The sequence below is a fragment of the Bos grunniens genome, chromosome 20 (genome assembly GCF_055505025.1).
Source record: "Bos grunniens cultivar Pamir isolate PY7600 chromosome 20, Bosgru_T2T1.0, whole genome shotgun sequence".
Lineage (NCBI taxonomy): Eukaryota > Metazoa > Chordata > Mammalia > Artiodactyla > Bovidae > Bos > Bos grunniens.
Genome location: NC_141184.1, coordinates 47,595,838 through 47,622,251, shown reverse-complemented (window position 1 = coordinate 47,622,251; position 26,414 = coordinate 47,595,838). Strand labels below are relative to the sequence as shown.

The following is a 26,414-nucleotide window of genomic DNA, read 5'->3' as shown; positions in this document are numbered from 1 at the left end:
AACATGCTCTGCATTTCATCTGGCATTTAATTATATGTCTGTTTTGAATTAAGACTCATCATGGTTTAAAAACGTGAGTGAGTTGCTCTAGTTTTTTTTTCTTTTAAGTCTTTGTGCAAGGGGCCGGTGTCTCATAGCTATTCAGTTTACTGGTGTTATGTGATTGGAATTTGTGCTCACAAGATGTGTGATTCTTTCTTTTTAAGGTGTGGGTGAATTCTGTCACTGAGATTACCCGTGATGAACTCTGTGCAGTGGATGGGGACTCCTCCCCACAGGACCTGGCCTACTTGGTCTCTCCACCCAGCAATGGACATTTGGCTCTCAAGTCCATTCCTGGCCGTAGCATTCAGAACTTCACCCAGGCTCAGATCAACGAGGGCCAGCTAGTGTTTGTACACAATGGTAGGTAACTGAGAAAAGCAATGTGAAACTAAAGTGCGTTTCAGTCAAAGGTTAACATGTAGTCACACCTAATAGCTGCTGACGGAAAACCACAAGCCATCTAAAAACCTTGCAGACTGTATAGTTTTTTTAAAAAGTGACACATTTTAGTAAGGCCAGTACATTTAAGCTTACATTTGAGTAAGGCCAATAATAGCAAACATCAGAGGGTACCTATAACTCATACTTGGCTTACTCACATTCTCATGTGAGGTGAAATATGTACATTTCAGATTCTTTTCCGTTATGGGTTATTGCAGTATGGGTTATTGAATATAGTTCCCTATGCCATATAGTAAGTCCTTATTGTTTATCCATTATATATAAAATAGATAAATGTAAGCTTCTCAGAGATCTTTTTCCTGACCGCCCGCTGAAATCACATCTCTTGCATTTATCGCTATCCCTTATTCTGGCTACCTTACGTTCTAGTATAGACTGATTCGTTCATTTGTGTGCTGTCTGTCTTCCCCACTAGAGTATAAGGGCTAGAAGAACAGGATCTTTCTTTTGTTTGCTCTTACATTCTCAGCACCTAAGAACAGTGACTGGAACGTAGTAGGTGCTTAATAAAAATTTGTTGTAAGAATGAAATCCTATTGATACCTATTATGTGCCGGGTAATGTTCCAAATGCTGGAATACATTGGTGAACACAACAAATGCATTTATTAAATTAATGAATATAAGGATGAATGAATGGATATAACTGTAAATCTAAGAGACCCTGATATTAAAAGGCTTTGTTTTCTTCCCTCTGGTCATCAGTAAATCAATAAGCCACATCACCACTGTACATCTGCAGGAGGGGTGATCTAGCTGGCCTCTGTTTCCTGGCTGCCCTTGACAGTGGTCAAAGAGGGCAAGCTGCCCATTCTCAGCCACAGGAGGAAGTGGGGGGAGGAGGAGTGTGAGCCTGGGGTGCATGATGGTAAAGCTAAAAGCTGTATCTTTCCAGCCACTTTTAATTACCTTCTTTGAAAATAAAGAAAACAAAGATAAAAATCTGCTAAACTCAAAGGTAGTAATTTCCTGATTATCTCTGCAGTTAAGTACAAAGAATTCCCAGATAACCTGAAAAGCATTTACTATGTGACTGCTCTTATCTAGTGGTTCCAAACCTGTAGCCTGGGGACCTGTTGGGGGTTAGTTTTATTGCAATAAAATCGTAAATCTACCCACATGTGTAAAAGCGTTGTTTCTAGACTGAATGATCTTTTCCATATGTGTTTTATTTTTTAATTGTATGCAGTTGTTCTCATTAATATAATAAAATTCATTTAAAGGGGCATTGAATTGATAGGATGTTTCTGCCAATTATGTGTGGTTTTGGTTACTAGATACTAAAAATCCAGGTATTATTAGGCAAGGGCCTAGAAGTTTTTTATCTCTATGAAAGGATTGTCATATGTTCAAAATAGTGAGACCTGCTTTAGAGACTTGCACAGAGAAAGTTTAGAATTTCTAAGACTAAGCAGTGTGCAGTGGGAAGGAGTTACTGATTGTCTGGCATGTGCTAGGCACTGCAGGAGATACAATGACAGGACCCATTTCATTTAATCAGCAAAAGTTTTCTGAGTGATTGGGAGTAAACGATCTCGTTATAGAGATGAAGAAACTGAGGCCCAGAAAGATATAACTGGTCCGACTCCAAAGCTGGGCTTTCTCTAGTAGCTGCCACCCATAGAAGGGCAGAGTAGTTTGAAGAGCTGAAGTTACTCTTTGCAGTGAAGGATTGAAATATAAATTAGCTCTTTGGATTGATTTGTTTGTCAACTACCAGGTCAATATTTGCTTTTGGCAAATAGAGAAAATAATTTCTCCTAAAAAAGCAGAAAGGAGAGTTAAAGTCAAGCTCTTTGGAGAGTCAATCCATCACATTTTCTAAATGGACCTGGAGGCAGTAATAGCCTTCAAAGTGGCAGGAGCCCAGCTGCAGATGAGCCACTTGCTGAAACCAGCTGGTTCTCCCTGCTACATCTGTCCCTCAGCAGCCCCAAACAAAGGCTTAGGTTTAGTTAGTCTCTCTTAGCATTTATATCTGCAAAGTGCTCCGCCATTAATCTAATTCATTATTCCACATAACAACCTAAGTAGGTCGATACAGCCAAGAAGTGGGGGGATAAATGATTTGAGGTTGCCCTTCTGAAAGTACTGTTAGGTCAGGAGAATCTAAGGTTATACAATAAAATCCACAGGTCACTTTCATGTTTCCCTCCCTCTGTCTGTTTGGTCATAATTTGTATGCTAGTCAGTGTACCTAGTACACTATTCTAGTATTCGTTTTGCTATAATTCCTTTGGATTCCATTTACATTTTGTTACCGAATTCATGAAATGTTCAAACTGCCTAATAGCAGAAAACATTTTCTCCATAGTTTCACATTTAATTAAATACAGCTTTCAAAGTGCTATTTCTAGTAAAAAGGAGCAAACAAACAAAAATAATATTTGGCTGTGCGCCTCTGTTCTAAATTAAGCAGACCCAGAATTCTTTTCCTCTGTTTTTTTTTAAATATGGTGACTCCAGTGTATTGGAAAAAATGTTTAAAGGCTGTAACCTTTTATTTTGAGGAGTCAGAATTCTCTGGGTTTGCTTAAATAACAGAGACTTAAGAGAAGGTTAAGTCATCAACCGGCCTTTTATTAAATCATGTTATTAAGGGAGTACTTGTAGGTAATTGCAGATCCTGATCATGCCTCCTTTGTTCCTTGCCACATGTCCCTGAGGGCAACGAGGAGGGCATTTCTACCCATTACATGATGCAGAGACCTGTGGGCTGCACATTTACTCCTGGATGAACTATTTCAAAAGGCAAGGGGACTGTGATTGTCATGCTCTCTGCGTGATGATCTTGCCTGGTGTTTTGGGAATCAGACCGGTAAAGTACTCGGGGGAACAGGATCAATAGGGGGCCCGGCCCAACTTCTATTTCACACATAAGTTAATTTATAACTTTGTTGATGTCACTGATCTCTTAACAGAAGTATGAGAGTAGAATTGTCTTCTTGCAGGAATTTAACAAAACTGGGGCTGAGTCTTTCTCCATTTTTTCTCTTTCCCCTCTTAGCAGGAAACAGAGATAGATGAATAATGGGAAAGTATTTGGGGGGAGGGGCTGTGTTATTTAATTCCCTCTAGTTTTGATTTTCATTATCATCAAGTGTTATCAATAGTTCAGAAACTGCTAAGGGATGCATGTGTGTGTGGCATCCTTGTATTACTTTTACTGGTATAAATTGACTCCAAGATAATAAAATACAGGTAATCAACATGTCTGAAATTTCTTTTTTTAATTTCTTGGAGGTGACATCTTTGCTTTCTTTTATTACTTTCAGGAGAGGATGAGGTGGGAATATGCATTTTAGACCTTTATTGGTATTCTTTTCATTTTGTGTTTTGGCAGTATTTGATTTGATCTTGGTGACCGTAGTAACTAACTCTCAAATTGATAGGAGTAGCTTTGGAGGGAGATTAGGTGGGAGAGAAGGTGAAAGTGGGTGGCTTTTGCAAAATGACCAGACTGACCAGAGTGTAATTTCTTCTTTTGAAGGAGCAATGTCAGGAGGCTTTAATTTTCAGGTTACTGATGGTTTGAACTTTGCACCACGACAAATTTTTAGCATCACAGCTCGAGCTCTGATCATTAGCTTGGAAGTAAACAGAGGACTGAGCATCTTCCCAGGTAAGATTTTAACTTCATTGAGTGTTTGGGTTTAAGTGTTTTTCAATTAATAAATTGAAATATCATTTAATATAATATCTTTATAAATATAGAAAGTTCTACCTGCATGGTATAAAGTATTATCTTTTACTATAGAATGACTTTAACAACAGTTACAAAGTCCCAAAAAGGATTGTCTCTTTGCAGGAATTTAACAGAAGTAAGGCTGGGTATCCCCCACCCCGTCCCTCCTCTTTCCTGTTCCTCAGAAGAGGGCATGCTGGTGAAGGGCAATGGGGGAAGCAGTTTTTATGGTCCATGTACACTTTTTTCCTGTACTAGCCTTAAGTTCAGTTCAGTTCAGTCGCTCGGTCGTGTCCAACTCTTTGTGACCCCATGAATCGCAGCACGCCAGGCCTCCCTGTCCATCACCAACTCCCGGAGTTCACTGAGACTCACGTCCATTGAGTCAGTGATGCCATCCAGCCATCTCATTCTCTGTCGTCCCCTTCTCCTCCTGCCCCCAATCCCTCCCAGCATCAGGGTCTTTTCCAATGAGTCAACTCTTCGCATGAGGTGGCCAAAGTCCTGGAGTTTCAGCTTTAGCATCAGTCCTTCCAAAGAAATCCCAGGGCTGATCTCCTTCAGAATGGACTGGTTGGATCTCCTTGCAGTCCAAGGGACTCTCAAGAGGCTTCTCCAACACCACAGTTCAAACGCATCAATTCTTCAGTGCTCAGCCTTCTTCGCAGTCCAACTCTCACATCCATACATGACCACTGGAAAAACCATAGCCTTGACTAGATGGACCTTTGTTGGCAAAGTAATGTCTCTGCTTTTGAATATGCTATCTAGGTTGGTCATAACTTTCCTTCCAAGGAGTAAGCGTCTTTTAAATTTATGGCTGCAATCACCATCTGTAGTGATTTTGGAGCCTAAAAAAATACAGTCTGCCACTGTTTCCACTGTTTCCCCATCTATTTGCCATGAAGTGATGGGACCAGATGCCATGATCTTCGTTTTCTGAATGTTGAGTTTTAAGCCAACTTTTTCACTCTCCTCTTTCACTTTCATCAAGAGGCTTTTTAGTTCCTTTTCACTTTCTGCCATAAGGGTGGTGTCATCTGCATATCTGAGGTTATTGATATTTCTCCCAGCAATCTTGATTCCAGCTTGTGCTTCTTCCAGCCCAGCGTTTCTCATGATGTACTCTGCATAGAAGTTAAATAAGCAGGGTGACAATATACAGCCTTGACGTACTCCTTTTCCTGTTTGGAACCAGTCTGTTGTTCCATGTCCAGTTCTAACTGTTGCTTCCTGATCTGCATACAAATTTCTCAAGAGGCAGGTCAGGTGGTCTGGTATTCCCATCTCTTTCAGAATTTTCCACAGTTTATTGTGATCCACACAGTCAAAGGCATAGTCAATAAAGCAGAAATAGATGTTTTTCTGGAACTCTCTTGCTTTTTCCATGATCCAGCGGATGTTGGCAATTTGGTCTCTGTTCCTCTGCCTTTTCTAAAACCAGCTTGAACATCTGGAAGTTCATGGTTCACATATAGGATCCTTAAAGAAGCAGGAGAGCTTCTGTAATGAGTATCTAGATCTTGGGGTTTTCTTTTTTTTTTTTTTTTTAATATAAAAACCTTGTGTATCAGGGGACCAGCGGTTCTTACTTTGAGGCCCTGCAGCCTTTGAACTGGTTTTTGCCAAAAATTTCAGCTTGGCTGAGATGGAAAGATGTAAGTGAGCATCTCTGACTCAAAACCCTCACTGCAAGGATAGAACAAGGTTTTACCCAATGGCGAGGGTAATGAAAGAGGAGGAAAAAAATTTAAAGCTTGTTATTTCCCTCCAAAAGCGCTGAGGTAGATGGCACAGGAAATAATAACATTTTACATTACAATTTTAAAAAACCCTGTGTATTATAACTTGTTTAACTGATATACATTATCAGTAATGCTGCAGTCCATTGGATTGCAAAGAGTCAGACGTGAATTGGCGACTGAACAACAGCAGCAGTGTTATCAGTAAAATATAAACATTGATCATTTCAATAATATGGTCACTCCATGGTTACTCTAGCCAGTTGTTCTCAACCATTGTGAAGCTTTAAAAAATACCAGTGTCTCAGCCTCACCAATTGAATGGGAATCTTTGGACTAGGTCCTGGCCACCATTTTGTTTTAAGTTTCAGGTGGTCCTGAAGTACAACCAGGACTGCGATCATGGGGCTAGTGGTGTTCTAGTCTTTTAATCGTTATATCTGTGTGAGATAGGTGATGTATTCACAGCAAGTTGGCAGAATTTGTGGCTTAAAGAGATGATATACCTTGATTGTGCAACCAGGAAATAGATAAAGCTTGCTGCTGCTGGTAAGTCGCTTCAGTCCTGTCCACCTCTGTGCGACCCCATAGACGGCAGCCCACCAGGCTCCCCCAACCCTGGGATTCTCCAGGCAAGAACACTGGAGTGGGTTGCCATTTCCTTCTCCAATGTATGAAAGTGAGAAGTGAAAGTGAAGCCACTCAGTCGTGTCCAGCTCTTCTCGACCCCATGGACTGCAGCCTACCAGGCTCCTCCGTCCATGGGATTTTTCAGGCAAGAGTACTGGAGTGGGTTGCCATTGCCTTCTCCAAGATAAAGCTTACATACCTCTAAATAAACCTAGAGAAAAATCACTGTTCATAACTTTCAAAAAAAAAATTTTTTTTTGAAATTTTTAGGTGCCTTAAGCATTTGAGCTCACAAAAAGAATCTTTATCAAAATCTAACTGAAGATATGTTAACCTGGATTCTTCTCTTCTAAAACCTTTTTATATTCCGTAATTTTTCTCTGAAAAGTGCAATGCTTCTATCCTTTTTCAAGGCAATTAGAGTGTCATTTGGTGTTTTAAAAAATAAGCAAACTGCTACACCCTAATATTTTGGAAAAAAAATACAGCCATCTATTAAAAAGAGGGTCTAAACTTAGAGTAAATCTGGTTGCTGCAAAAGATTAAATACCTTTCATCTATTCTCGCTAAACCCTGGTTTGTGACTGAAGACAGTTTTATTGGATTCAAGGGGAGTTATAGCCACTGTAGCTTAGAAAGTTTCAAGTTTCTGGCACCTGTTTTACTGAATATTAATTTAGCAAAAAAAAACATGTTAAAATATCTCTTGTCACCCTTGTGGAACTCTGCAAAACATAGAGTAACCGTGGACACAGCCCTGAGTAACCATCCCCTTTCCCTTTCCGACATGCACTGCATCTGCCCTACTCTGGCCTCCCTGCATCCTGTATCTAAGAACCCTCCGCCAGAACTTTACATTATCCTCAGATGCCAAAGTGAGTTGTTTCCTTTTCCAGCTCCCCCTAGCCTGTTAGGTCTGTTATTCTTGGTTCTCTGTCATTCTCTATCCCCAGACCATGACTTATATCCAACTCCAGCCCCTGGTCAGTAGGAAGGAAGATGAATTTTCGTGTACGTTTCCATCAGTTGATTCTTAACATTTGATCTGATCTTGGGTGGGTGTGGAATGAGAATGAGGGAGTCATAGATTTTAGAGATGGGGTGGACATTATGGGTCCCTTGGTCCAGTTGTTCTTGGCATTCTTCCTACCCTAATGTCCCCAAGTAGCAGTGGCCCCTCTGTTCTGCATCAGAATTCCTGGATGTGGGCTGTGGTTCTGAAGACCACACGGCCTCATCCTCTCTCCAGAGGCATAGTTGAGTCTTGCTCAGCCTGGCTCTGCTGCAGCCTCCTGAGGATATTGGTCCCTGATGCTGTGTAAAGCTGCAGGGGTGATGATGACAGATGCCTGATGCTGAGAGCAGGCCTTGAGTGACCTCTGCCTCCTCCATCTATTAGCCAGCCCTTTGGCGGGGGAAGGAGTTGGGGGACTCTCTGTGTCCCACCTCTGGTGTGGCTCCAGGTGTCAGCTGTCAGCTACTGTAGCTCTTGTCAGACTCAAGTTGACCTATATGTTCTGAAATATTGGAGACAGTTTATTCCTTTTTATAGAGCTATGGACTTCATAGAACTGTAATAGGAGAAAATCTATTTCTATTATAGGACAGTATCAATAGATACTATTGATACCTGTGTTTTTATAGTGTTTTGTATCTTTTTAATCTACTGAACTGGGTTGTTATAAAGATTTAAACAAAATAATGTGTTTAAAAGCAAATTTTGATCATCTTTATTTGGCACAAAAGTAACTGAGATGTGGGCAGGTTCAAAGTCAGGTAACTGATAGGAATCGTAAGCCTCGAGACGAAGCGCTGACACGACCCCCAAACCTTGTGCTCGGATCACAGTATCTGTTCTTTCTGTGTGTGCCTGTGTTCCAGGACTGCCTCTATATTAGAATATCAGCTCCCTGAGAATAAGACCATCATGGTGGCTGCTTCGTTTGTCCCCTTCTTAATGTTATTGATGGATTGATACACACAACCAGGAAAAGGTGCAGAGCAATTTAATAAGCAGCAGTGCTTATGTGGAAATGTTGTATGTTTTACTCTCTTGGAATATTAAAATATTATAGCCCAGCATTAGTCAATTTTTTTTTTTCAATCACTCCCACTGAGCTCATACCAGTTGGCTTTTCATCATCACCCCAGCAGACTTGGGCCATGCTGTTCTGCCTCCTTTGTATACTGCCTTAAAAAGCGGCCCTGGCTTGAGACTTGTGAGAATTTGTAGGGTAAGCCAAAATAGTTATAAAAATACTTACTGAGTGAATGTTTGAAGGTTAGTTATAATTTGTGTTGTTGTTACTGTTTAGTTGTTAAGTCGTATCCGACTATTTTGTGACCCCATGGACTGTAGCCTGCCAGGCTCCTCTGTCCATGAGATTCTCCAGGCAAGAATACTGGAGTGGGTTGCCATTTCCTTCTCCAAGGATCTTCCTGACCCAGGGATCAAACTGGCATCTCCTGCATTGCAGGCAGATTTTTTACCACTGAGTCACCTGGGAAGCCCAGTTATAATTTGTATGCCCTGCCAAATTTGAAAAGTCAATCTTTAACTCAATTATTTTAAAATAGGAAGAGCTGTAGTTCTAAACAGACTTTTTGGTTGTCAACTAAGAAAGTAAACTTAATGTATATTTTCTTTATTATTTTGTATATAAGTATCAGTTCAGTTCAGTTGCTCAGTCATGTCCGACTCTCTGTGACCCCATGAATCTCAGCACGCCAAATACACATACATATATAGGTGTGTGTATACTTATACATGTATTCTATTTCTTTCAGAAAAAATTGTTCCCCAGAAAGGAATTTTGTAACCAGTTTTTCACCTTGAATGCCACCATTGAATGTGTTTATATTTAGTTTTAGCATGTTGGAACATACTGTGGCCTTAGGTTCTAGTCTTTCTGCGTATCTAAGTTAAACCTGGCTCTTTTACAAAGAGTGTAGAGGGGGGTGTTGACCTTGAGAGTTTTGTCAGACTGGTTTGGAATATAAGCTTGCACAGACCTAGAGTTAAGTAACTGAGCAGTGAAGGATATTCATAGCAAACTGTATGACCTCAGTCCCCTTGGGGTTTGGTTATGCTATGGAGGGAATCATGTCTCACCAATGGGCCATCTGTCCTGCATGATGGGAATTGAGGGAGAGAAGAAAGCAGAAGGAAGTCACAGCATGTTGCTAAAGGGTTTGGAGCAGAGATTTATAAAATCTTTTAGTCAGATGGTCTTGAAACACTGAATTGAATATTGTAAGACTTAGTGGGAGATAACCAAGAGCTTTAAGAAAAGACTGTCAGTCCTCAAGGCAAAAATTAAAGACTTAACTCGTTGGGGAAATAAGAGATTTACACTCAGGAGTATAGTAATCATGCAAAATATATTATCCTAAGTGTCCAGTGAGGGTGCAGCCTGGTGAACTCCTTGAGTTTGGGGGAGGAAAATTTCCCATAGGCAACAATGGGGAGGGAGGTCTTGTTGGCCAGATGGGTCTTAAGCTGCCTCTTCAGAGTGAGCAGCATTGTGATGGTGGGAACAGAGAGGGGAGAGGTTACCAGTGAGGACAGCATGATGCAGAGGCAAAGCCCAGGGAGGAGGCAGGCTGTGTCTGGAAGGTGGAGAGCTGCATCTATCAGATTTCCTGAATCATTCATCACATTTCCTAACTCAGGGGTCATTTTAACTGAGCTCAAAGTATTGGATTGGCCAAAAAGTTCATTTCGGTTGTAGCATCTTACAGAAAAACCGAAATGAACATTTTTGCCAACTCAATAGTATGATATAGGCAATATGGTGAGTGCCAACTTTCTAATAATACTGACTTCAGAGTCAGTGAGATCTACATTTAACCATTAGGCAAGGTGCTTAACCTTATCATCCCTTCTTAGCGATGAGGAAAAAAATACATACATCTTAGGAGTTATATGACATCTACATGAAAAGGCAGGACTGGGTCCGTGCTGTTTCCTGGTATATCTCCGTTCCTTATTAGAGGGCTTGTTGCATACACAGCATTTGATAATGTCCGTTGAAGGAATGCACAAGACCTCCTAGCCCAAGGGGCCATGAAACTCTTGCTGTTATGGTGGTGGTTGTTTTTCATGAAGCAAACATCATAGGATATGAGTATGTTTGAGAACTGCTATACTTAAAAGAAGGGCAAAAAGAAATCTTTACTCCAAGACTTAGAGTCTTCAACATGCCAACTTGCTTTTGAAATCGCCATGAGGTACATGTAGAGTGGGAGCTTGCCAAACAGATATGGTTACAGTGCCCTTTTATTACCACACTCCTGGTAGGGCAGTTCTTCTATAGAATATAAATTTAGGTGGGACTTTAGTGAAATCTTGCCCAAATTAAGTGCTTGAAGCTAACTGATGAAAATATCAATGCTTGGATGAAAGAAGGTGGGATTGGGGGAAAGTGATGTTTGGCTCTTGGTGAATTGGGCTGCGTGGTCAGAGATGCTCATCAGGCATTTGCAGCAGGGAGCCAGCTAGTCTTGCTGACTGAGCATGCTCTGGGTGACTGCTGACTAGGAACTGGACACCCTCCTGGGTTAGGAAGCTGGACGAGGGAATGAGGGATTAATATACTCTGGCTGGGCAAGAAGTACTCTTGACCTGGGACATCTCTGGTGGGCCCTCTACCCAAAAAGACTTTTTGAAATTGACCTGTCTGGTGATCCAGAGGCTAAGACTCTGCCCTTCCAGTGCAGGAGGCTCAGGTTCAGTCCCTGGTCAGGGAACTAGATCCCACATGCTTCAACTAAAGATAAATAAAACGTTTTTTTTTTTTTTTTAAAGAGCCCTCCCACCAACTCCCCCTTCACCTGCCAAAGATAATCCTTGAGGTGAAGGAATAAATGAAAAGATAAGAGTCTGATTTCATTAAGGAAATAATTAAGAAAGCACAGTGTTAAAAGTTCCAAAGAAAAATTGAAGATGAGAAGAAGTTGGATGTTGGGGTGCCAGAGACTGCACACAAAAGAGATATAATCCACCTGACAAGAGGGGGGACCCTTGCTTGACAGGTAATAGAGAATGGGCCTCAGTTATGACTTCATGTAACATTGACTGAATGTACAGAATAATTCTTCTTGGCCTCCCCAGGATGACCTCATTGCCTGGGTCCCCAGTTCCAGAAGCTAAAAGGTAGCAGTGACTTTCAGCAGCAAGAACTATAGCAATACAGGAGGCAATTAAAGCATACTTGTGTGTGTGTGTACCAAGGCAGTCCTGACTTTGGGGCAGAACTGTGTTCCTGAGGCTTATATTTCCAGGAACTTCTGCCTCCTCTCAGGGGCCCCAGGGCCTAGTGCCTATCCCCAGAAAACTCAGATATTTTATTTTACTTTATTATGTTTATCTTGTCTTGTTTTATTGTATCTTATTTTAGTCTTTTGTTTGGTAGCTTTATAAAGGTATAATTGACAAAAATTGTAAGATATCTGAAATATATAATGTGATGATTTGGTGTATGTGTACACTGTGAAAGGATCCTTCCCAAATCAAGCTAATGAATACATTCATCTCTTCCTATGTTTACTTTTTTCTTTTCACTTTTACTCCCTTAGCAAGTATCGATTGTACAATGAAGTGTTATTTACTATAATCACCATGCTGTACAGTAGATCTTCAGACCTTATTTATCTTATAACTGAAAGTTTGTACCCTTTTACCAAACTCTCCCCCATTTCCTTCACCCCCAGCCCCTGGCAACCACTTTCCAATCTCTGTTTCTGAGTTTGACTTAAAAAAAATTCCACATATAAGTGATACCATTCAGTATTTGTCTTTGTCTGGCTTGTTTCACATTAGCCTAATGCCCTCTGGCTTCATCCATAATGACAGGATTTCCTTCTTTTTTAAGGCTAAATACTATTCCAGAGTGTGTGTGTGTGTGTGTGTGTGTGTGTGTGTGTGTGTGTGTTCACTGTGTAGCTCAGTTGGTAAAGAATCCTCCTGCAACGTAAGAGACCCAGGTTTGATTCCTGGGTCAGGAAGATCCCCTGGAGAAGGGATAGGCTACCCACTCCAGTGTTCTTGGGCTTCCTTGGTGACTCAGATAGGTCCTCCTATTTAAGTCCACGAACATATGGACACCTTATCTTTGACAAAGGAGGCAAGAATATACAATGGATTAAAAACAATCTCTTTAACAAGTGGTGCTGGGAAGACTGGTCAACCATTTGTAAAAGAATGAAACTAGAACACTTTCTAACACCATACACAAAAATAAACTCAAAATGGATTAAAGATCTCAACGTAAGACCAGAAACCATAAAACTCCTAGAGGAGAACATAGGCAAAACACTCTCCGACATACATCACAGCAGGATCCTCTATGACCCACCTCCCAGAATATTGGAAATAAAAGCAAAAATAAACAAATGGGACCTAATTAAACTTAAAAGCTTCTGCACAACAAAGGAAACTATTAGCAAGGTGAAAAGGCAGCCTTCAGAATGGGAGAAAATAATAGCAAATGAAGCAACTGACAAACAACTAATCTCAAAAATATACAAGCAACTCCTACAGCTCAACTCCAGAAAAATAAATGACCCAATCAAAAAATGGGCCAAAGAACTAAATAGACATTTCTCCAAAGAAGACATACAGATGGCTAACAAACACATGAAAAGATGCTCAACATCACTCATTATCAGAGAAATGCAAATCAAAACCACTATGAGGTACCATTTCACGCCAGTCAGAATGGCTGTGATCCAAAAGTCTACAAGCAATAAATGCTGGAGAGGGTGTGGAGAAAAGGGAACCCTCTTACACTGTTGGTGGGAATGCAAACTAGTACAGCCACCATGGAGAACAGTGTGGAGATTCCTTAAAAAACTGGAAATAGAACTGCCTTATGATCCAGCAATCCCACTGCTGGGCATACACACTGAGGAAACCAGAAGGGAAAGAGACACGTGTACCCCAATGTTCATCACAGCACTGTTTATAATAGCCAGGACATGGAAGCAACCTAGATGCCCATCAGCAGATGAATGGATAAGAAAGCTGTGGTACATATACACAATGGAGTATTACTCAGCCATTAAAAAGAAAACATTTGAATCAGTTCTAATGAGGTGGATGAAACTGGAGCCTATTATACAGAGTGAAGTAAGCCAGAAAGAAAAACACCAATACAGTATACTAATGTATATATATGGAATTTAGAAAGATGGTAACAATAACCCTGTGTACGAGACAGCAAAAGAGACACTGATGTATAGATCAGTCTTATGGACTCTGTGGGAGAGGGAGAGGGTGGGGAGATTTGGGAGAATGGCATTGAAACATGTATAATATCATGTATGAAACGAGTCGCCAGTCCAGGTTCGATGCACGATACTGGATGCTTGGGGCTGGTGCACTGGGACGACCCAGAGGGAGGGTATGGGGAGGGAGGAGGGAGGAGGGTTCAGGATGGGGAACACAGGTATACCTGTGGCGGATTCATTTCCATATTTGGCAAAACTAATACAATATTGTAAAGTTTAAAAATAAAATAAATAAATAAATAAAATGAGTTAAAGATTGACTTTTCAAATTAGGCAGGGCATACAAATTATAACTGGGCTTCCCTGGTGACTCAGATAATAAAGAATCCACTTGCAATATGGGAGACCTGAGTTGAATCCTTGGGTTGGGAAGATCCCTTGGAGGAAAGCGTGGCAACCTACTCCAGCATTCTTGCCTGGAGAATCCCCATGGACAGAGGAGCCTGGTAGGCTACAGTCCATAAGGTCGCAGAGTCAGACATGACTGAGCAACTAAGCACAGCACAGTGTATGTGTATGTGTGTGTGTGTATATATGTGTGTGTGTGTGTATATATATATGTATGTATGTGTATATATATCACATTTTACAACATTTTTTTGATCTATTCATCCACTGATTGACATTTAAGTTGTCTCTATACCTTGACTATTTTGAATAATGCTGCAACAAACATGGGAGTACAGATTTTCCTTTGAGATAATGAATTTGTTTCCTTTGAATGCATACCCAGAGGTGGGGTTTCTGGATCATATGGTAGTTCTACTTTTAATTTCTTAAGGAAACTCTGTACTGTTTTCCATGGTGACTGCATCAATTTACATTCCCATCAGCCGTGCACAAGGGTTCTGTTCTCTTTTCTCCACATCCCTCACTAGCATTTGTGACTTCATGTCTTTTTGTTAATGGGCATCCTGACAGGTATGAGGTGATATCTTATTGTGGTTTTGACTTGCATTTCCCTGATGGTTAGCATTGATGAACACCTTTCCTTGTACCTGTTGCCTATTTGTAAGTCTTCTTGGGAAAAATGTCTATTTAAGTCATTTGCCCATTTTAAAATTGGGTTATTTGGGGATTTTTCTACTAAGTTGTATAGATCCTTGTATATTTTGGATATTAACCCTTTATCAGAGATGTGGTTTGCAAGTATTTTCTCCCATTCCACAGGTTGCCTTTTCATCTTGTTGATGGTTTTCTTTGCTGAGTGGAGGAAATTTTGTTTATTTTTTGTTTTGTTGTCTGCTATTTTAAAGGGAACCTTAGTTAATTAAAGCCTTAGAACATTCCTTGCATGTTTGAAAATCTTACTGAAAGCTGGCTTTCCCCATGTATTAGCTATAGTCAAGGTCTTGCCTTTAAGCACCTAACATGGTTTAAATACTGCAGTTGGTGGCCCTCACTCTCCAGGGCTATAATGGCTGAGTAATGAAAGCACAGTGGATGTCACTTAGGAGGCTTAGTTAAACAATTTATCGAGTGCCTACTCCAAGAGCTAGTGCAAGGCCCCTGTGCAAGACCTGATGCTAAGGCCCTTTAGCGAGGGCTAAAACAGAAGAGAGAAGGTGAAATTCTGGGCCAGGTGGACTGCATGAATCTCTCTCAGATCTGCCATCCTATCAGGTTGGGATTACTCCCTAATCCCGTGCAAAGTGAAGGGATATGTACTTCAGCCCTGTATTCCTCAAGCTGTGGTCCTTCTGCTCTGTAAAGTGATTAGAATGGAAAGTGAAAGGAGGTGTTTAGAAAATTTTATAGCAATTTGACATTGTTGCAATGTTTTATTGTGTTTTATAAAATTATTGGCCCACAGTGGATTTAGGGGGAAACACTGATCCTTCAGTACGGAGCATGTGAGAAGCACTGCTCTAACCTGCATGTCCCCCAGTCTCTCTGGCCATTGATTATCAATGAGGTCACATTGGCACACTGACCTCTCACACTGGTTCTTCTTCCCATGATATCCACACAGGCTCTTCCCTCCCCATGTTATCCATGCAGCGTGCATGTCTGGGGGTCCTTTGGGACCTCTCACATTTGTTCCAGAGCCAGCCTCTCCCTCAGGTGTCCACAGATGGACACTCCATGGAGCACCTACAGCCGCCATCAGGCCAGGATGGGCCTGTCCTCCCGGGGAGGGGGCTGTCTCCTGTTCTGTCCATGCACAACGTCGACTCCCCCTTCCTGTGCCCAGAGCTGAGCTGGGTGCCACTCACCTGGCCATGGCTTCTTTCTCTTGAGATCAGTTAGACACACAGGACTGTGGGGGCTGAGGGGGTCTTTTCGTGGGATTTTCCTTTCATCTCCAGCCCTAGTAGCAAAGCACATCCACAAACAGATGCCTCATGGATCACTAGCTCCTCATAGCCCGATTTCAAGTTAAAGTTAGCTAGTCTCCTGTACATAACTACGCGTTTTCCAGTTCCCAGGGGTCTTTAAAAGTCATTAACCATAGCCTTCATATGCTCTACATGCATGTTTTAATCTTCACTTAGGTTCCGTGAAGCCCCTTTCATCTCGTGACCTGCGAGCTGTGACCAACGATGTGGACAGTGCAGGAAACAGAACTATAACCTTTACCGTCATACGTTCCCCTAGACTCGGGAGGCTGCTACGTGTCAATTCTGACAACAGCACGGAGGACGTTTCCGTGTTTACGCAGAATCTGGTGAGTCCTGATGTACTTATGGGCAGCTGGACTGGGCTCGGTGTCTGTGCAAAGCGGGCCCCTCGCTGCTGGTCCTCATCCTGTTAAAGTCAAGCAGAGGTGCCCCTTTGCCCAGGCAGGTACTCATTCCAGCTGTGCTGGTCTTAAAACTGGACACTGTGGTGAACACAGGATAAAACACAACTGGCGGAAAACACCAAGCAAATTCAAACCTCGTGTCTAATAAATAAGAGGGAATCCTTTTATCACTAAAGATGAATTTAAAGGGAACCCAAAGCAGAGTTACAAGAATAAATCCTGCAGGATATGTCTGTGTACATTTATGCTTAATATATGAACTGATATACGTAATTTCATATATTACAGTTGTATGTATGCATGTAAATATGTATGTGTATAAAATGTGTGTGTGTATTTAATCTGCACCCAGAGCCATCTGTTTCCAACTTCTTACCACCAGCATCTATGTAGGTGCCTTTTTATTTAAATGTATAAGCCTTCAAGTCATTTGATTTTTTTTTTTTTTTTACTTTTGCAACCTAGGAATCTGACTGCTTATGTGTGATTTCATTTTCTAAAAATCTTTGTTTCCAAATTGTCTTCTTGAATATAACTGTTGCACGTCATTCAACTTTCTTTTTCCATTCTTAAACAATGGGAACAGGGATATGGTAGCTGATCTGGCTGTAGCTTTACATGACTAAGGAATAAAAAAGTCTTGTCAAGTTTAGAGGAAATAGCCAGAGTGAACCACAAATCTGCCTTTAACTGTTGAGCCATTTTTCTCCAGTGTGATGTAGCAGAATTGAATTTAGCTTTTGCTTTGCAATTGCTTTTGTCTGGGATGCATTGAAGGGAACAGATCATAAGGTTAGCAGAAGTTCTGAAAGGGACATTGAAAAGAGGAGGTATAAATTCTCTAGTTCACAGTTGTACTCTGGAGGAAGGAAAAAAGAAATTAAGGATGAAAACTACATTGTGAGGGGGAACTTTTAATGCGCCCAAAGGCATCAAAACTTGCCTAGTTTTTTTTTGCTAGTATTTTGAATACTAGCAAGAATGATGACAGTCCTATTAAGATGCCTTGACTCTAGCCCTAGTTCTTTAAAAAATTATTTTTTGATGGTGATCATTTCAAGCTTTAATTTCCACTGCTTTCATTGCAAATATATAATAATTTAGATTGGAGTGCGTGCATGCTCAGTCATGTCCAACTTTTTTGCAACCGCATGGACTGTAACCCACCCGGCTCCTCTGTCCATGGAATTTTCCAGGCAAGAATACTGGAGTGGGTTGCCATTCCCTTTTCCTGGGGATCTTCCCAGGGATCAAACCCAGATCTCCTGCATTGAGGAGATTCTTTACCGTCTGAGCCACCAGGGAAGCCCAGAAGGCCAACTAGTAGGGCAGAAAAAGTCTTGATTGATTGGTATCATCAGTGGCAGCTGTTTGTATCATCAGTGACAGGTATTTGTCTGTGGGTGGTGTGTTACCGTGGGGCTCAGGGCTGGAAAGCACCTGCACAGTGGTGTCGGGATGAGGGGTGTTAGACCCAGCTGGTGGTCCTCGTGGAGGCAGGGCCAGGCTGCAGTGTGGACGCACAGCCTGGGCAACGTCACAAGTCAGGTGTGGTCAGAGAGAAAGGTGTGTTCTCCTTGAATGGACCAGCAGAACATCCCTCTTCTCCACACAGCCCTTTCCTCTCCAGAGCATGCACCCAACATGCCAGTGTGGCCTTTGCCCAGTGCTTTGAATCAGAGGACAATGGGGAGACCCTTCTGTTGTGTACCAGGCATCAGGCCTTTATGCAGGTAACTCCCGGTTGGGATGATTCCTATTTCCCCAAAACAGCATCTAAGATACTTTTAGAGTCTGTGGGAATTCAGCACAGCAGCCCATACTCCCTGTCTTCAGTATAAGAGTGTGGACAGAGCATATCATGTAGGAATCGGGTGCCTTCTTGCTGCTCCTTGAGCCACTACTGACCACTTATGACTGAGGACACAGCCTTGGCCTCTGAAGTGGGAAGACCTGGATTAACTCTGTGAGTTATAATGTATCTTTTAATCCTTAGTTTCCTCATCTGTAAAATGGGGGGAAATAGTAGTAATGACAGTTGAAACCATTTTGAACATTCCCTATGTCCCAGGATGCCATTAGAATGGCAACTTTCTCAGCTTTCTGCTGAGTTGTGTTATTGTTCAGTTGCTCAGTCTTGTCTGACTCTGCAACCCCTCTTTGCGGCTGCAGCACACCAGGCCTCCCTAACCTTTACTATCTCCCAGAGTGTGCTTAAATTCATGTCCATTGAGTCAATGATGCTATCTAACCATCTCATTCTCTGTCGCTCCCTTCTCCTTTTGCCTTCAATCTTTCCCAGCATCAGAGTCTTTTCCAATGAGTCAGCTCTTTGCATCAGGTGCCCAAACAAAGAATTGGAGCTTCAGCTTCAGCAACAATCCTTCCAATGAATATTCAGGGTTGATTTCCTTTAGGATTGACTGGTTTGGTCTCCTTGCTGTCCAAGGGACTCTCAAGAGTCTTCTCCAGCACCACAATTTGAAAGCATCAATTCTTTGGCACTCAGCTTTCTTTATGGTCGAACTCTCACATCTGTATGTGCCTACTGGAAAAACCATAGCTTTGACTAGATGGACCTTTGTCTGCAAAGTGAAGTCTCTGCTTTTTAATATGCTATCTTGGTTTGTCATAGCTATTCTTCAGAGGAACAAGCGTCTTTTAATTTCGAGACTGCAGTCGCTGTCCGCAGTGATTTTGGAGCTCAAGAAAATAAAATCTGTCAATGCTTCCCCTTTTCCCCCTTCTATTTGCCATGAAGTAATGGGACTGTCTGCCTTGACTTAGGTCTTTTGAATGTTGAGTTTCAAGCCAGCTTTTTCACTTTCCTCTTTCACCCTCATCAAGAAGCTCTTTAGTTCCTCTTCACTTTCTGCCATAAGAGTGGTATCACCTGCATATCTGAGGTTGTTGATATTTCTCCTGGAAATCTTGATTCCAGCTTATGATTTATCCAGCCTGGCATTTTGTATGATGTACTCTGCATAGAAGTTAAATAATCAGGGTGATAACATAAAGCCTTGACATACTCCTTTTCCAATTTTGAACCAATCCGTTGTTTCATATCCAGTTCTAATTGTTGCTTCTTGACCCACATACAGGTTTCTCAGGAGGCAGGTAAGGTGGTCTGGTACTCTCATCTCTTTTAGAGTTTTCCACAGTCTGTTGTGATCCTCACAGTTAAAGGCTTTAGCATAGTCAATGAAGAAGTAGATGTTTTTCTGGAATTCCCTTGCTTTCTCCATGATCCCACAAGTGTTGGCAATTTGATCTGTGGTTCTTGTGCCTTTTCTAAACCCAGCTTGTATATCTGGATATTCTTGGTTCACATACTGCTGAAGCCTAGCTTGAAGGATTTTGAGCATTACTTCCTAGCATGTGAAATGAGCACAACTGTGTGGTAGTTTGAACATTCTTTGGCATTGTCCTTCTTTGGGATTGGAATGAAAGCTGAACTTTTCTAGTCCTGTGGCCACTGCTGAGTTTTCCAAATTTGCTGACATATTGAGTGCAGCAGTTTCACAGATTTCTTTTATATTACTAATTATATTGCTTTGCAGGCTGGGATCCTAAAGCACAGGGAAGTTAAGCCACTTGCCCGCAGCTACGCAGTTCACAAGTGTCAGAGTCAGGATTGGAACTCAGGGTCTCGATTATAGGTCATGCTCCTATCTGCTAGTCCATACTTTCCTCTTAGAGTTTATAATGAATTAACACAAGAAAGTAAATACAAAATGTTTAGCACACTGCCCCACATGTAGCAGATGCTAAATAAATAGTAGCTAAGGCTGTTGTGATTCTCCTTTTGTCCTTGAAAATGTGAGAAGTTCTTTCCTCTGGTAGCCAAAGGACTACTTTCATGGGGCAGGCCATTTTCTGGGACACTGGAGTTGGCTGCTACATCTCCCCTAATGGGCTGTGGTGATCCCATGAATGGAAATGAGGCCGTGAGAGGAAAGTGGCGTTTGCTTCATCCTGTCGCCCACTCACTGATTCCCTTTGTGGAAGAGTCCCTGGTGTTCTGGAACACATTTCCCTGAGCGATGACGAGAAGAGGAGGCTGGGGACCATGTCAGGGGCTTCCTGTCTGGATCCAGCAGCACTGCATCCTTGGGCAGAGCACAGGCTGGAGGCAGACTGAGGCCTGAGGCTGGGGCAGCGCCAAGGATCCCACCCCAGAGGGTCAGGGCAAGGAGGACCCGGTGGAAGGTCTCACCAGAGAAGCTGGGAGCGGCTGAACAAACCTGGTGTTTTTTGCAGGATGTGTTTGGCTAAGTTTGTAAGCTTCTGTGAATAAATTTCATCAAAATACCCTGACTCCCCTTCCGCTTCTTTAGTCACAAAGAGCATCAGTACTTATGGAGGAGAGGAGAATGTGCAAAGGAAACTCTGCAAGAATATAAACCCAAATGCTAACTCTGGCTCTTTCAGTGTGTGTGGGTTTTTTGAGTTTTTATGTAACACATGCTTATTGTAAAAATAAAATTAGGAAACATTAGAGCAGAACATTAATATTGAGATATGTATGGTGGAGTCCCTTTGCTGTCCCCCTGAAGCTATCACAACATTGTTAACCAGTTATACTCCAATATAAAATAAAAAGCTAAAAAAATATAAAAATAAAAAAGGTCCTGACATCAAAACAAAGAAAATTAGTACTGAAAAAGAGTAGAGCATCATCAAAAAATCCACTGCAATTGGTGTTTAGGTGAAGGCGTTCCAATTCTGTTTAGCTTGTGTGTTCAAAAATGCACATTTTGATTTGTGACTTGGGAAGAGAAGGAAACTTACTGTTTACCTCCCTGACTTTCTTCTTTTCAGATCCTGTCTTCTTCTTCACATGCAAATAGATTATGAATCCCTTCATAAAATCAATAGTTTTATGGGCTCTGTCATACAGGACCTTGGTCAAATTCTCAGCCATTTTATGATGGTTCAGTTTCCTCCCCAGCAGCTCCAGAAAAAGTAAAAAAGAGGGTGGGATAGGTTTTGGAGGTAGCGACTATGGTTAAAACCTTTTCCCTGAAATTATTGAACAAGGACCTTAACTGAACACTTATTGTGTGCTTTGATTAGTCCTCTTCAATCTGGTTGGTGAGAAGAGATGTTACAGAGGAAACAATTTTCATTATAAAAGGAGCTCAGAGCTGTTCAGCCATGTTCATGTAATATAATGGCTTCAGTTGCCTTTTGACTTTTTAGATTAGTTTTTTCTAATTTCAAGAGTTAGTTCTAGCCCATAACCTGCCAAGGGTCCAATGGGGAGAGGGCTTCAGACAGGTGGTGGCTGAGTCTTTTTTCACACCTTTACCTTAAAGGATAAATTCTTTCCAGCTCTCTACCACTCAGCTAGGGGAGGCAGAAACACTGTATCATTTGCATGTAAAACCTATACCCTGTCTGGCTTTTGATAGATAAACAAAAATGACCATTTAAATTAATGGCTCTGGATGGTTACAGCTAATGAAAGAAATCAAGACATTTCTTGCTTAATATCACCCTTTGGAAGAGTAATTGTGGGGAAAACATTTGTTAGTTAATAGCTCAAAATACTTTCTTATCCTGGAATAAATTAATGATTTTCAAACCATACCATATCAACCTACCAAGATAAACAGTAACATTCTTGTTTTTCACCTGCGTAATTTTACAACTGCCCAAGAGCGAATAGCTAAACCACAAAAATTTGTGCTGAAAATCTTACATCCTGAAGAATTAAACATACAAATACACAGAGAAGGTGAATCATCAAATTTTAAAATGAAATAAAACCTTTCTACAAACGTAGAGAAATTATTGTTCATTTCAAAGAATGTACAAAGTAAGAATTGAATTCTCTAAAGAATTCTCTGACTAGTAGAGCACAAGGCTAATTGAGTGATTTTCATTCCAGTGCTTGTTTAGATAATTTGAAATCATTAAAAAGCAAAGTGTTCTGGTTTTGAGGTTTATGACGCCTGGCCTTTTTTCTTTTCCATAAAGCCCAGTAATTGCGTTTCAGCCATTATGCTGTTATGGGTAGATCATCCATCTTCATCTCTGCCTGCTGCTTCAGCACAGATACAGGATTCCAGGTCCACATTTAGAAAATGATACAATCGATTCTGGGTTATGAGTTTTGTCTAATAACCCCTTCTAGACTCTGAAATCAGCGTGTACATTTTAAGACATTGTGAACGCATTTCCCATAGGAGAGAAGCTAATTTATTATAACTTAATGGAGACTGTAATGGGATGGTTAAACTTTGGCTCTTTTATTTTCTGTGCAGGGAAGGATAAGCTTCTTTGTGTTAGTGATCACTCTTGCCCCACCCTGACCCCTGCTTTCTTGGGGTCTCTTCAGTGACAAGCTTAATGGCAACTAGACTCAGTAGACATTTTGAACATTTTCCAGTTTCTTGTTTTAGCAATTTTGATTTGGCCCTTGCAGTTCACTGAATTATGTGCTAGCATATTTTTGCATGCATGGAAATTATTGTATTGCATTGTCATTTAGCCACCTATTCATTGTTCAAACTTGAAGCTGGCTTTGAATAACCAAAAAAGCAGAGAGAACTAATTCCCATTTCAGTGAGCATGGTTGAGCTTTTCTCCTTTTATTAACTTCCTAAAGCTGCTGTAATAAATGACCTCAGACTTGGTGGCTTAAAACAGCAGAAATTTACTGTCTCATAGTTCTGGAGGCCAGAAGTTGGAACTCCATTTCACTGGACTGAAGTCAAGGCAGTGGCAGGGCTATGCTCTCTCTGGAGGCACTAGGGGAGAACTTCTTCCACTCCTGTCTTCCTGCTCCTGGTGGCTGCCAGCCTTTCCTGGTATGTGGCCGCATCTCTCTAATTTCTGTCTTCGTGGTCACATTGCCTTCTCCTCTTCTGTCTGTATCTTTTAGCCCTCTGCATCCCTCTTATTCATGTGATTGCAGTTCGAGCCCACCTGAATAATCCAGGATACCCTTCCCGTCTTAGGAAGATTGACTTAGTCACATCTGCAAAGTCTTTGCCATAGAAGGTAACACTCACAGGTTCAAGAGATTTGGCCCTGATATTTTTGGTGGGTGTTTTTAGCCTAGTATGTTCATATAGAATAAAAGCGAGGTGTCCCATACGATCTCACTTGGTAGTTTTATTAAAGGACTCCATGCTTGTAATGGTATAAGGCCCATGAAAATCTACGTCTGTGCGTGTGTGCTGAGTCACTTCAGCCGTGTCTGGCTCTGCAGCCCCATGGACCGTAGCCCACCAGGCTCCTCTGTCCATGGGATTTCCCAGGCTGGAGTGGGTTGCCATGCCCTTCTCCAGAGGATCTTCCCAACCCAGGGATCAAACCCAAGTCTCTTACATCTCCTGCATTGGTAGGTGGGTTCTTTACCACAAGTGCCATCTGGGAAGCCCAAATCTGTGTCTGAAAGTGTTAGTCGCTCAGTTGTGTCCAACTATTTGCGACTCCATGGACTGTAGCCCATCAGGCTCCTCTGTCCAAAGAATTCTCCAGGCAAGAATACTGGAGTGGGTAGCCATTCCCTTCTCCAGAAAAAAAGAGTCTGCTTTTTTTTAAAAGAAGCAAGTCTGCTTCCATATAAATGTGGATTTGGACCTCTCTGTCAGGTAGGGCTGTAGATGGATATATTGCTAGGCTCCCATGAAGAGCTTTTTGTTGTAATATTTTTTATGTAGAGTATAGAGGAGCATGGATAATTGTTTGGGCCTGGTTTTCAGTTGCCCGTTTCTAGCTGGAGATTTCCAGATATCACCATTTAGGAACTTAAGTTTCCTAAAATGCCTCTTCTATCCATTTCCAGTAAGGAGAGTCATGCCTGGGACTTACACATGCCTGATACCTGGGCACCCTCTAAGCTGGTTCATCCTGAGCTGCCCCAGACTTCTGACCTCTTCTGGGAACCTTTGAACAGCTATGCCCAACTAGCTGTTCACTGCAGGCATGTTGGTCCCAGTCCTGGTGGAAACAAGAAAGGGCTCACAAAAAGGAGTCATTTCTCTGAGATCATCCTTCAGGAGCACAGGAGCTTGTTGTTTTCCCAGTCTTAGCCTTTAGGACTTTTTATTAACCTACATGGAACCTTGGAGATTTAATCTTTTTGAACTGTTTGGATTCCTGTAGTGTCCTTTCCTTACAAATATCTGCCCAAGATAGAGATTTTTTGGTGAGATTACTGACTGTGTCCTAGACAGGCCAGACCAAAATGGCACTTGTCTGCCCTAATCATACCTACCAATTCACTTTCAACATTCCTGAATTCCTTAGGGTTAGAGAGCCTAACTTGTGAATTTCTGGCTTACTATAGTGCCACTGAGCTTTCTGGGCTTCCCGAGTGGTACTAGTGGTAAAGAACCCACCTGACAATGCAGGAGAGGAAAGAGATGGGGTTTGATCCCTGAATCAGAAAATCCCCTGGAGGGGGAAATGGCAACCCCCACTCCAGTATTCTTGCCTGGAGACTCCTGTGTACAGAGGAGCCTGCCGGGCTTCAGTCCGTGGGATCTCAGAGTCAGACATGACCGAAGTGACTTAGCACACACTGAGCTTTCCACACATAGGTACAATGAACTCTGGAGTCACACAAGACTGAATTAAAAACTGAGTTCTTATACCTGTTGGCTAGTGAATTATTTAAATTTTCTGAGCCTCAGTTGTTTTTTTAATCTGTCAAATGAATATAACAATCCCTCCTAAAATAAAAATAAAATGAGTTACATATGAGCCAAACAGAATGCCTGGCATATATTTAGGGCACAATTAAAGTTAGGTACTGTCAATGTGTTTTTATTAAATAAATGGGTAAGATGTCTTGGATTGCCTTATTTCTACTGCTTCATGATATAAATGTACACTTTATAATTAAAATTTGTAAAACACTTTGTAAGTAGTGTATCTGTTTGTTAAACAAATATTTACTGAATCACCAAGTGTAGAATGGTGCATGCTTGCATGCCAAGTCTCTTCAGTTGTGTCCGACTCTTAGCAACTCCACGGACTGTAGCCCACCAAGATCCTCTGTCCATGGGATTCTCCAGGCAAGAATACTGGAGTGGCTTGCCATTTCCTCCTCCAGGGGATCTTCCCGACTCAAGGGCTGAACCCATGTCTCCTATGTTTTCTGCATCAGCAGGTTCAATCTTTACCACTACCACCACCTGGGAAGCCCATAGAATGGTGAGCTAATGTTTATTTACAAAGCAACGGAAAGTGAGCTTCCAAAATATGTGCCAGAATTCCAGCCTACAATTTCCTTTGTTTTATGAGAAAATATTTATTTATTTAGGCATATTTTAGAACTTTCTGATTGCTTAATATTCTCATGCCATGATTCACTATAAAAAATGAATATAGCCTTCCATCTGTAAGGAATTGTTTAGTTAGGGCTTAGATCCTTTCTTGAAAGCCCTAGAAATGCCCAAAGCCCGCCATTTTGAACATTGATATGGCAAAAGACCAATTAGGTCAAATGCATATCTGCAAGTCAGATATGATTCTGTATTTTAATGCATAAATGGATGCTCAGTGAGATTAAATGACTTGCATAAAAGACACAGAGCTGGCAGTTGGTAATATTTATATTTGACTTTGGGTCTGATCAATCTGGCTTCCCCGGTGGCTCAGTGTAAAGAATCTTCCTGCCAATGCAGGAGACACAGGAGATCCCTGGGTCAGGAAGATCCCCTGGAGAAGGGAATGGCAACCCACTCCAATATTCTTACCTGGGAAATCCCATGGACAGAGGAGCCTGATGGGCTATACTCCATGGGGTTGCAGAGTCAGACACAACTGAGTAACTAAGTACCTCACAGCGGCTGATC

General features: G+C 41.6%; 1 protein-coding gene across 1 annotated transcript in view; it reads left to right on the top strand.

Annotated features, from left to right (window-relative positions):
- Positions 1–26,414, top strand: part of LOC147350351 (chondroitin sulfate proteoglycan 4-like) — a 74,457-nt gene that overhangs the window by 35,472 nt on the left and 12,571 nt on the right. The window contains exons 6-8 of the mRNA XM_086362585.1: positions 207–405; positions 3,997–4,128; positions 16,349–16,521. Coding sequence (XP_086218711.1) covers positions 207–405; positions 3,997–4,128; positions 16,349–16,521 — 504 coding nt within the window. The remainder of the gene's footprint in view (positions 1–206; positions 406–3,996; positions 4,129–16,348; positions 16,522–26,414) is intronic.